This window comes from Condylura cristata, unplaced genomic scaffold (assembly GCF_000260355.1).
Source record: "Condylura cristata isolate star-nosed mole 26May11 unplaced genomic scaffold, ConCri1.0 scaffold00026, whole genome shotgun sequence".
NCBI lineage: Eukaryota > Metazoa > Chordata > Mammalia > Eulipotyphla > Talpidae > Condylura > Condylura cristata.
Window position 1 is genome coordinate 3,344,573 of NW_004567127.1, and position 12,340 is coordinate 3,356,912.

Here is a 12,340-nt window from a genome sequence, read left to right on the forward strand (position 1 = left end):
ACCTTTCCCCGAACATTACCACCTCTTTCCCCTTCACCTGGCTTTGACCTTCTTGTCACCACTGATCGTCACACACTCAACCTCTTCTCTCCTCCCAAGCTCTACGCCGCGTCCGTCCCAGGGCCAGGAAGCTCCCGCTGCGTTCACGGCTGCGTCCTGCTTGCTGCGCAGTCCGGCAGGCAACGGGCAGGTGCTCAAGGAGCCCAGTGACATGCGCGAGGGGGCGGCCGCCCTCGGTCCTGTCCTTCCCTACCCCCCTTCCGAAAGGCCCATGGCTTTCTGAAAGGGACCCTCCTGAGCGCTCATCTCTGCCCCAGCAGAAGTAGAGCTGACCGCCCCTCTGTCCCCCCTCGCTGAAGGCCGAGCCCACCGCCTACCCTCTTACCTTGGACTTGAAATAGCCAAGTCTTGTCTTGAATCCCAGAAGCCAGGGAGAAGGCCAGTTACATCAGAAACAGAAACAAGCGGGTGAGGGAAGGGGTGGACAGCTGCTGTGGGAGCCTCCTTGCACTTGAACGGTGGGGCGGCCGGAGGCCTCTCCTGAGCCCGCCTGGTAGGGGAAGCCTCTGCAGGCACAGCCTGTCTGTGGACGCTGAGTAGGGCTTGTTGTTTAAATGCTGACAACAGCAGAGAGTGCTTTAGCTGAAAAATAAATCGTCTGACCCTATTCAGCCAACAGCTGCCCTGGAAAGCCCCGCGGGAATCAGTCTGGACACTCACCATGGATGAAGTTGCACAGTTTGGGGGTGTCTCTGGGTACAGTCTCTCTTGAGTGTGTGGCTTGTCGGCACTCGGTACCTCGGCTGTGTGTTGCAGAGTTGGGGCGCGGCACGCGTGTCCTCACTCACCCTGGTGCGTGACCCATTTTCCCTCCAGGGGCCGCCCCCAGCCGCCCCACCCCGTGAGAGCACTCCTCACAGCCCAGGGCCCCTTTTTTATTTTTTTATTTTTTTATTTTACAGAAAACTTGAGCTGGAACGAGGTAGAACGTGCCTTCAAGGTGTTCACTTTTGAGAGCCTGAAACTCTCCGAGGTCGACAAAGACGGGAGGCTGAAGCCTTCCGGGATGGCGTCGGGCACGGACGCCTTCAGCGTGCCATGGGACAACCCCGCCAGGTTCGCTAAGCAGATCAGGCACAACCTCATGACAGCCAGCGCCCACGAGGACACCCTGCAGACAGGTACACGCTCGGGCGAGGGCAGCCTCGCTCCCTGGCGGCCAGGTCTCCCAGCCGTCTCATGAGCCTCTTGTTCCGACCAGATACCGAACCCAAAGACAAAACAATATTTATGCATCAGAAGTTGTTAATGCCCGAGAAAGATGATGAGATTCATAAAGAAGCTCCGGGTTCCAGACGGTCTGATGCTGACAGCGTGAATGCTTTCTCTGACGGGAGTAAGAGGAAACCCTCACACCCTGATGAGAGAGAATGGTCAGGTCAGAAGAGCACCCTGGACGGCCTGCCCTGGCCTGAGCTGCTGGGTGAGTAAACGGGTCTCTGAGCGTGCACCTGTGTGTATGAACGTGTGTGCACATGTGTGTGATTGTGTGTGCACATCGACACTTAAAATGTGTAAGTGAAAAATGATTCAAGATGCATCGTTGAAATTGAAGTGCCTCCATGCTTTCATCAGAAAACGAGTATCTCAGTTTTGTGGTTAATTGAACTGTGTCATTGAGGATTGTTCTCTGGTAAATTCCTGTGATGTCAACCCCTGTTTTCCAAGCCATCCTTGTCTGTCTTGCCTTTTGTGGGTGCCGTGCAGTGAATGTAATCAAAACTGTCATCAATTAGTGTTTCAGGGGGTCACTGTGATTACATACAATTTTTTTTTTTTTAAAGAAGCTATAATAACATCAGTAACTCCAGGACAGCATTTGGTAGAAAACTCAGTGCTCGGTTTTTTCCTCAGTTCCTTTGTCTCCTCAAATAAACCAGGACATTATTCTCATTCCTGCTGCAGCCTCATCAGTTCTGTTCTATCAGGAGACTTAGATGCACAGAAGAATGTTAGGCTCAATTTGTTTTCAGTTACTTTGTTCACAGCTGTTAGATTTATGACTTAAAATCCGGCTCTGTTATTTCCCCCATCGCCTCCAATGACTCCCTAATACTTGCAAATTCAAATCCGGCTTCCTCGCCATCTTGACGTGCTTCTTCTGGCGATATCCAGTTGTACTTCCCAGGGCCCTCCCGGTAGCACAAAGGTTTAAAGCGCAGCGCTGTGAAGCTGGCCACAGCCACTGCAGCGGGAGTTCCATCCCGCGCCGGAAGTGACCCACAGGGCGCCACAGACCTCTCCTGTCTCCCCGCGGTTCCCCTCACCAGTGTATCTCAGTAAATCTGCCTGTTCTGCTCCCCGCTCTGTCTCTGGTGAATCTTCTCACTGCCCTCACCTCTGATCTGCACCCCAGTTCTATATGCATAAATAAATAAATCTTTTTAAAAATTACTTTTCCCAGTCCCTTTCCAAATTTTACCATCTGCTCACTTATCCTGTATTCTAGCCAAAAAAGAAGTGACCCTATTTCCTCTGTGCAGCCTGAGCTTTTTAATCTCGGTGCCATCTCCCCAGGCACCCTCCACCCGGAGTTCTTTTTAGTACAGTACGAACAGGGTTTAATGACTTCTCCATGAAGCTTTGTTAAATGCGCCCACATACAGGCGTCTCCAGTAACGCTCTCATGATTATAATTCATCTGCTTTTCTGTGATGGCTCTACTTACAGTTTCCTACGATGCATTATGATGATTCGCGTGCCCATGTTAAGGCCTCTATAACATTACAGATTCTTAAAGACCCTATAGATGTTTTTTCTTAAAATTCCCAGCCACATACAGACCGCAGAGCACAAAGTTTCACAGGCTTGAAACTGCATGGTATGTTCTCATGCCATAGTGAAATTATGGCTCACATCAATCACAAAAACGATGAGAAAAATACCAGATTTTCAAAAGTAAGAGAGAGAGGCTTTTTTTTTTTAAGAGCGGCTTTTATATAGCACCTGGGTCCAAAAAAAAATCTTACAGTAGAAATGAGGAAATCTCAAACTGGTTGATAATGAAAATATGGAAAATCAAAACCTGTGGAATGCAGCTAAATTAAGAGCTATCCAGAGAGAAGTTTATGACTTGAAGTACATTTTTTAAATGCTAAGAGTTAGTTTAGCACCAGTCTCTCGAGTGTTCAGATAAAGAAGAACACAGTAAGTCTCAGTAGGGGGTCAGGCAGTCAGCGGGGTCTGAGCCAGAGCAGCGCCTCGTACGCTCGGCTCCAGAGCTCCCTTGCGGAGCAGACACCGGCTTAGCCCTATCTGTGCGCTGATTGTGCCGATTTTGGGATTTCCTTGCTCCGTTTCAGTATCAATAGGGTCTGTTTCCTAGTTCTCTGTGCTAAATGCCCCTGCCCATTGGTCCAGCACTCTCTCTCTCTCTCTCTCACTCACACACACACACACACACACACACCCCTAAGTTAAACTCCAGTGCATCGTTTTCTCCTGGAAAGTCCGTCCCTCGGAGTGAGATGGAGTCAAAGTAAGCCAGTAGAGATATAAGACATGATTTTTTTTTCTTTTTGGTTCCACTCTTGTTTCTGTTTTTTCATTAAAAGAGCTGGCATATAGTTTTCTGTGCAAAAGGCAACTTTTGCCACCTGGTGGCCAAACCATAGGAATTGATGTTTGGATCTTGGTAGAAATGAGATGACGATAGCAAGTTCTAAGTCATCACAGCTGAATGTGCTCTAATGGCCAATGTGCGCAAGAGGACAAGAGGCCAGCCCTAAGAGCTGAAGCCCGTAAGGGACTCTGCATGGCGTGTGTTGGCCCATACTGAGAAATCAGTATTTTGAGTAGCGGGGTGGCGGGGAGGCAGGAGAGTCTTGGGGCCTCCCGGCGACGGCTGTGTGGAAGGGAATTGTTTGTGGTTGATCTTGCGTCTCCCCCCAACTCTGAATCACACGTCTAAAGCAGCCACTTCTCATCTCTTTAAACAAAAGGAATTACTCATGCATTTCCTGCACAACCATCTTCGAATCGATATGTACAAAAAGCTTGGCCCTGGGCATGGAGGCTGAATGTTTGTGCTTTTCTTAACCAGCCACTGGATTTCCATCTGAGACTGTTTTTGAACTTGACAGGGCCTATTGGATATTTATGAAAACGCTGAGAGTTGATAACCGTGAGGCGATAGGTTTAGATGTGCCCTTTATGCTTGTTGGGTGTTTTTTTAATAAAGCAACTGCTTTGCAGAGGGATCTTGTTATCTTTAAAGTAAAACAGATTAGGGAAGCTGTTTTTCAAAGGGATGAGAATGCATTTATTTCCAGATGTGTCAAAAACTACTGAATCACACTGTCAAAGGATTATGCAGTTGAAGGCAGAAATCAGAAAGAAAGAATGATTTTTTTTTTACTCTACTATTAAATAAAGAGTTCATATTAGCGTTAGAAGGTTCTTTCCTTTGACAAAATAACTGATGCACCATTTTTGAAAACATATTTTCTAAACTGGAGACTTTCTGGACCCTTGGACGCAGGAGGGAATATCAAATCTCCCGGAAGTCTGGCAAACCACAGAATAGAGTGATTTTTATTCCACAGACTTCGTATCAGTTGCTTCAAGTGCATGTGGAACACCACAGTCTACTCAGAGTCATCGCTGGTCTGTGTTCTCTCTTGAGTGCATGTACTTATATAAGTCCTGAGTTGAACTAGCGTCATAGTTTTCCTCCAAATCAACGTGGAACACTGATTCCCGCTTTCACCTTCACCAGCCCAAGGCAAGGTGGAATTAGTAGCGAAAATGTAAGTAGCTGTGTTTCTAAAAGGAAGGAAAACGTTAACCTCTCCGTGGTAGACATGATTAGCTATTCCCCCGAGAAGCCCAGACGTGGTTCTCTTTGCCACGGAATTGAAAGTTCTCCTAGGGCTTATCCCACAAGAGCTCATGTTTCAGGGTTTCTTCTACCTTCCTGATTTCTCCTGAGTGCTATATTCATTTCCAATTTCAATTTATGTGAGTTTGGATACCGAATTCCTGCTAATATGCACTGCACTCAGGGTAGAACTAGGGAAAAGAACATCAAGAACTTGTCTCCAGGAATTTACGCTCCAGGTGAAGGGGTGGATGGAAAGAAATAAAGAGCTTAGGCCCCCCTGGATTTTTAAGGTTCATGTTGCACCATGTTGCTTTTACAAAGAGACTCTGTCAATCCTGTTTTTGCTAAGCTGAGGGAAAGGAAGAGGGTTTGGGCTCTTACAGCAAAAGGTGCAAAAAATGTGGGAAGAGCTCACAACGCGGCCTCTGCTGGCCCTGCGGCCTTCCTCACTGTGCCTGTGGTGTGTGCTCACCCGCCCCGCCCCACGCTGCCGTCCAGTGCCATTGTGGGTTTTATGTGTTACTAGGTATGACTCGGTAGTTTATTCTGGCATCTTGGAATACTCAAAAATCTCCACATAAGTGAATGATGTACCAACCCCTTCTTCACGTGGTACCCCACTGGCTTAGGAAAGGTTTCTCTTAGGATGCCCCCTTTTACATTACGGAGAAGCTTACATGAGGCATGTGCAAACCTATGGTAAGAGGAAGTCAGCAGGAAAGGTGGCTCTTGAGATGACACGGGAGCCAGAGTGGGAATGAACACACGTGAGGACCCTGCGCCAGGGACCCAGCCAGCTCTCGGTTACCCCCACTGGGAACTTCTCTTACGCTCCACGCGTACATCTGCATGACTTGTGGTCGGGTTTTGGAGCGATAAAATATTCATCTAATAGAAGATGAGCTTCAGAATGATGAAATAGCATCGTTTTCTGTTAAGTGGATTCATCTGGCCATGCTCCTTTCCAACCATTCTCTGCCCCTGCCCTGGTCTGTCACCCACAGAAGTTCGAAAAGAGTTAGCTAGAAGGTGAGTTTATTACCAGGCTGAGTTTGCGTGCTGGCTTCAGGTAAATGGAGAGTCCACAGCAGCTGGCGTCGTCTCAGTTTAACTGACGTCGCCGGTTAAACACCTGCAGCCTGTACAGGTGAGGGTACCTCGTGCGAAGTGAGCAGTGCCGCCTGCGGCCGACGACGCGGCATGATTTAGGATTGGAACATGTAGGGAGCGTGGTTCTTTTCAAAGGGTTTAGTGTAACTTCTCCAGGTAGACACAGATTTAGAATTACTGACACGAATGCCTTTTTGGAGGCATGAAACACGCCTTTCAGGAACTGCCTTTTCAGCACAGAGCCATAGATCATCCGGGCAACAAAGAGGCTCAGGACTGACCAAGGCAAGAACAAAGTCTGAACACAACGGATTTGGTGTCTTTGATTTACAGAGCGGACCACAAGCAGCAAGATCAAAGATGAGGCAGTCACAAAGGGCTCTCCTTTTGAAAAGGTAAGGAATTATTTTCCTAAGTGTGTAGATACATGCAAGATGATCTAAGAAAACCATGACCCAGAATGAGAAACAGTTTTTTTTTTTTTAAAAAAAGAGGAGATACTTAGCAGGAAAATGCAGATGCCAGAGGAGATGAATTATTCTGCCATTCCTCGCTCAACTCCAACCGGAGACAAAGGAGTTAATTTCTCAAGCCAGCTTAAGCAAAATCCCCAAGCTGCCCTCCTCTCTAGACAGTGTGGCTTGGCAACCTCACAAACACCTGCTGGCCATACAGCGCTAAAGAACGATGCTGTCTTGAAGTCGGTTCAGAAAACCTGTCTGTAATTGCTAACAGGACTCCGAAGAGTATAACCTAACAATAAAAATATTTAGATTATGTTGCCCATTATAAAAAAAAAGAAAGAAAAAGTCAAAGGCATATACTCTTTCTGGCAGCCCTTCTGCTAACATGTGGCCAGATGGGTTTATCCGTTGCAGATTTCCCCGTTAGGTGGGGTGCTTGCTGACTGGGCCATGGAGCCCACGGGGGCGCCGTTTGGACTTCACCGAATGCAAACTGAAACTGTACTCCTATGGTTTCTAGAAACCCAAGAAGATGCCAGTGGAGGCAGAGTTGGAGGACATAAAGAAAACGCAGCAACGCAGCCTCATGGACTGGACTTTCACCGAGCATTTTAAACCAAAAGTTCTGCTTCAGGTATTAATGGGCTGTGAGTCTGTGGGAGAACAGTTGCGTGGTTCTTGGGGGGGGGGGGCTGTGTGATTTAGAGCAGTTCACTGTTGGGTCATTCTCTCAGCTCGAATCCAGGTTAATGTTCCCACCTACTTGGGCTGTAACAGGAATTTATTACCAGGTTGGATGCTGCGTAATCCCGAAATCTCCAAAATAGTTTAAGATACACTTTTCGAAAGTACATTTTAATAAAATCTTTTTTTTAAAATGATTTCTAAAAAACACACACACACAAGGCATTATTGGGGAGCAACCTCACTTTCTCCCATTTTGCCTGTCCGTTCTATTCAGTTTTCACTAATCTGCAAGAATATCTCCTGAATCAATTAGCAGGTCAGTGGGAGCTGCAACAGGTGAGATCCATCGAGCACCCACTACACATGGTCAAGGATCAACCCGCGTCACTAGCTCTGTTAACCCTTGAAGCCTCCGATGAAGTAGAAACTGTTTAAATGGTAGGTGGAGGCATCTTGACTAACCCTGCCTCGTGCCAGAAGGCACATGACTGGTTCTGGTAGGTGACAGGGGCAGCAGGAACCCAGAAAACCTGACCCCAAGACTTGTGCTCTTGGCCATTAAGTAAAATTTAAAAAAGCATCGAAACGAACAGCTTCTGTTGCTTTTACACTTGATGCAAAAGTCTATATTGCTTGGTTTTACCTTTGTCATGTCAGTGTTACTTTTATCAAAATATCAAAAGTTTTGAAGCCAAAGAGTCTTATGAGAAGTGGCAGCTGTCCACCAGGACCACGCCCAGCACCCCAGGGGTACAGATCTGCAGTGCAACTACTCACCGCTAGACTCATTTATCTCTGAACAGCAGGGGCGTTTTGCTTTTTAGAGTTTTAGTTCTGGGAGTCAGCAGTTGACTCCCTCTTCGGCAAGCTGCTCTGCCTGTGCCCAACACACATAAACACACTCTGTCGCCACACACACACAGACCACACACCATGCACAACACACATCTACCACACATAGCACACAAAAACACACACAACACATACCGCATACCGCACACACGCACAACACACCACACAAACATACATACACAACACAGAAAGCCACATAACATGCACACTGCATAAACACACACACACCCTTACACACCGCTCTCACACACATAGACACACACACACACACACACACATGTTCCTGCACTCACACTAGCTCTTCTCTTTCCATGCTCTGGTAGTAGAAGCCGTGGCCTCATTTTTGGTTAAATCATTAGATAACGTTTGCTTTATTTTAATTATACAAAAGTCCTCCCCAGCTGGACTGAGCGATATGCTGATTACGTTTTCCTTTCTGCCACTTTCGTTTTCTCTGGAGTTCTTCTTCCCATTTTTCAAATGTATTTAGTTTGTTGTGCATTTATCATTACTCATCCCCAAGCTCTCTACCAGCAGTAAATCTCCTCTCAATACCCTCAGCCCCAACAGGTAGTCCGTCACTTTTACGGTGGAAGCAGTACCTCACCTATGCTCGGATGCCTGCTTGCCCTGTGGGCCTGCCGCACAGCTGTGGTCCTGGGATGGCCCTTCATCCTGACCAACCCTCTCCCTCTTCCTGGTTAGCCGCTCTGTTTTCCAAATCCCATTCCCTCTTCCTGCTTGGGTTTCTCTCTTTCTGGAAGGGCCAACTTTCTCAGTCGCTTCCTGAATTAAGATATACGGCAGGTAAATATTTGAGGCATTAGATGCTTGAAAACATCTTAATTCTGTCCTAAAAATAAAAAAAAATTATCTAAAGAAAGTGGTTTATAACATTCTGTATGTTTCAGGTGCACAGCATTGTGAATTAAAAGTCTGTACACAGTACATTTTGCTCTCCGCCCAAAGCGTAGTTTCTTTGGTTTTATTTGTTCATTAATTTTATTTCTTTATCGTCTACTCTTGTCTTCCATGTGAGTGAAATCATGTAGTGTTTACCTTCCTCTGACATATTTCCATAAACATAATACTTTCTAAGTACATGCATTTTGTTGCAAATGGTAGGGTTTCATCTTTTTCATGGCTGACTAATATTCCGTTGTACAGGGGTGTGTGTGTGTATCTTTAGTCAATCATCTGATAATGGGAAATTAAGTTGTTGCCAACTCCTTGGTCTTTGTGAATAATGCTGCCTTGTTAGTTACATTTGACTGACAGTTTGGCTTTTTGTAATGTAGTTAAAAAAAATTAGCCCTCAAGGTTTTGGAAGGCATTTGGAAGTGTCGGGGCTGGGGCCTCAGTGGCGTGGGAGTGAAGCAGCTACATGCATGAAGTCTGTGTTGTGCAAATAATTGGCAAATCAGTAAAATAGCGGGGAAAGAAGATAATGGAATGAATGAATGAATGAATGAATGAATGAATGAAAGCACTGTCATCCAGTTGAAAGTTAAAGAAATAAGCTCTTCTTTAAAAGCCAGAGAATTCTGATCTATTCTTGTCTTTATACATTTTCTACTTTCAACAGTAGAATTTTAACTCTAATACATTTTTATGCTTAAAAGTCTCTTATCGACTCTACATCAACTATCTTTGCAGCAAAATGTGACTCTAAAATAAATTTGGAACAAATACCCTGTATTTTTAGCTATTAAAATAGAATATAATATAGTATAATAGTATAATAATAGTAATGTAAATTAATTACTTGAACTATTCCTCAGTTGTTTGCCAAAAATCACACATTATCTATCAGAAATATATTCTACTACCTGGCTATGTAGTTAGGCTTTTCCTTCAAATTTTTTAAAGCAGTGGGTTAAAAACCACCTGGCTTTCTAAAGGATTCATTACTAACTTGAGTCATTCACTTAGTTTTTAGGAACTATACCACAAGAATTTTTATCCAACTGGTAATTATGTCTGCTTTTTTACTTAGCGGTAAAGGATTAAACCTTATATACTTGGAAAGGGTTGGAAAAATAAAGATACTGCTAATTGAATGAATTTTTGCAGCGATGATGGCTGTACAATGAAGAACTTCTGATTTATCTTGTGTTTTCTACATATTACCAACAAAGCCTTCTAATCTCCGCTATGGGCACTTTAATCCAATAATGCTCTTCATAACCCTCAATCTACTGTGGTAGCCTCGTCATCAGGCTGTTCGCACTCTTGCAGGCTCCAGTCATTCTCTATATAGCAGATAATCTATCAATTTCATCACCTTGAACCTACCTCTCTGAACTCCAGGATGAGTTCAGTGATCTAGAAGAATCTTTTTTTTTTTTTTTAAGGTTTATTTATTTGTGCATACAGAACTGGGGTACAGGCCAGAGGCTCAGGGGCAGTGAGAGAGTTCACCAGAGACAGAGTGGGGAGCAGAACAGGCCGACTGATGGAGTACACTGCTGAGGGGAGCAGCGGGCGGGTCAGGAGAGGTCTGCCGCGCCCTGTGGTCACCTTCGGGGCAGGCGGGAATCGAACTCATGCGGAAGTGGCTTTAGCTTCTTAGTGCTGTGCTTTAACCTGCTGCGCCACCAGGGAGGGCCGCCAGTGCCCATTTTTAATGAAATAATTAGCTATTCATTAATGAGGCCAATAATATTAATATCAAGTAAAAGAAAAGCCTAGAAATACAAAGAAGAAAGATTATAATGAAAAGCTGTCAAACATTGTGTGAGGGCTAATGTAACTGTAAGAAACTTAGTGTATTATATTCGGTGGTTAAAGCAAATAAGAAAACACGATTCTAGGGCTGTCTAACAGAAGGAAGGACAGCCTTCCACCCAAAGCGAGCCTTTCATAAAACAAAGCAGGGCCCTCCCTAGTGGCGCAGCAGGTTAAAGCACAGCACCAAGAAGCTAAAGCCACTTCAGCATTAGTTTGATCCCTGCCCAGAGGTGACCACAGGGCGCGGCAGAGTTGCTGAAATGCTCAGAAGAGCCCCCGTGTGTCTGCCATTCTTGCTGTAACCAACAGTGTGGACGTAAAGGGAGAAAGAAAAGAACAGAGAAAGCACTCACTGGGACCCCCCTCTTCCGAGGAGCACACACAGCAATGCAGTTGTTTTGAGTTGCAGGTTCTTCAAGCTGCCAAGGAACAATACAAGTGTGTTGATTCTTATTACCATACCCAAGACAACTCTCTACTGCTCGTGTTTCACAATCCAATGAACGCGCGGCGTCTGCATTGCGAATACTGGAACACCGCTCTTCACTCCAACGTCGGATTCCGGTAACCGACATAGATGGTTTCGTTAGTGATCATAGTTTAGTCAACGTGTCAGTGGTTAGTTTTTCCCTCCTTCGCCCAAGCTAGGTGGTAGGACCCAGAGAAGACGTTTTGTTGTGCAATCACCGTCACTGAGCTCAGCGAGCTGAATGTCTGCCGGGTGCCTGACGCTGGGAAGCATGCTTTTTTGCAGGCTGGTTTGGGGTAATCCCACTTGATTTGGGGAAAACTTAAAAATAGGACACCTGAGTGACACCAGCGTCCCAGCAAACAGACTTCCTGGCACCCCTGTTTCTGGTCTTTTCTTTCAGCTTCTTAGTTATTATTTTGTAATCTTAAAACTTTGCTCTATTCTCATTAAAAATGAAAGCATTTCATTACTTTGCACCTGGCTAATATATATCCAGCATTTACTATTTTGGGGTAACATTGTTTTTATTTCTGTAGATAGAAAACACAGAATATGAGACACTTGAGGGGACAGAATGTATGCCTGCTCACAAACAGGCATTTGAAATTAAAAAAAAAAAATCTTTAAGTTAAAGCGCAATGGTTATGCCACGCTACTATATTGAACTATTAGTCTGTGTTTTCCTTTGTCTTGTTTTTCATTGCCGATAATTACACTTGTCATTTCTTTTCTGGTTTTATTAACCGACTAGGACTTCTATGTAATTTTGAAAGAGCATCCTTGTCTTGCTGCATGTTTTGAATATTCAACTGTGTTTGGGTCTTTTGAGGTTGTTGTTTTTACTGTAGTACTTATATAGACAATTTCTTATTCCGTTAAAATGTTCTCTCCTTTCACTACTTTGCTGTGAATCTTTAGTCATAAATGGTTACTAAATTGTATCAAAGCATGTATTATTATTATTATTATTTTTTAAAGATTTATTTATTCATACAGAACTGGGGTACAGGCCAGAGATGCGGAGGATGAGAGGATTCACCAGGAACAGAGTGGGGAGCAGAACAGGCAGATCAACGAAGGACACTGCTGAGGGGAGCAGCGGGCGGGTCAGGAGAGGTCTGCCACGCCATGTGGATCTCCTCC

The 12,340-nt window shown here is 45.1% G+C and overlaps 1 protein-coding gene across 1 annotated transcript in view; it reads left to right on the forward strand.

The window, feature by feature from the left end:
• Nucleotides 1–12,340, forward strand: part of SPAG17 (sperm associated antigen 17) — a 128,538-nt gene that overhangs the window by 59,427 nt on the left and 56,771 nt on the right. The window contains exons 14-18 of the mRNA XM_004689481.2: nt 963–1,181; nt 1,262–1,483; nt 6,326–6,387; nt 6,977–7,090; nt 11,135–11,289. Of these exons, the coding sequence (XP_004689538.1) occupies nt 963–1,181; nt 1,262–1,483; nt 6,326–6,387; nt 6,977–7,090; nt 11,135–11,289 (772 nt within the window). The remainder of the gene's footprint in view (nt 1–962; nt 1,182–1,261; nt 1,484–6,325; nt 6,388–6,976; nt 7,091–11,134; nt 11,290–12,340) is intronic.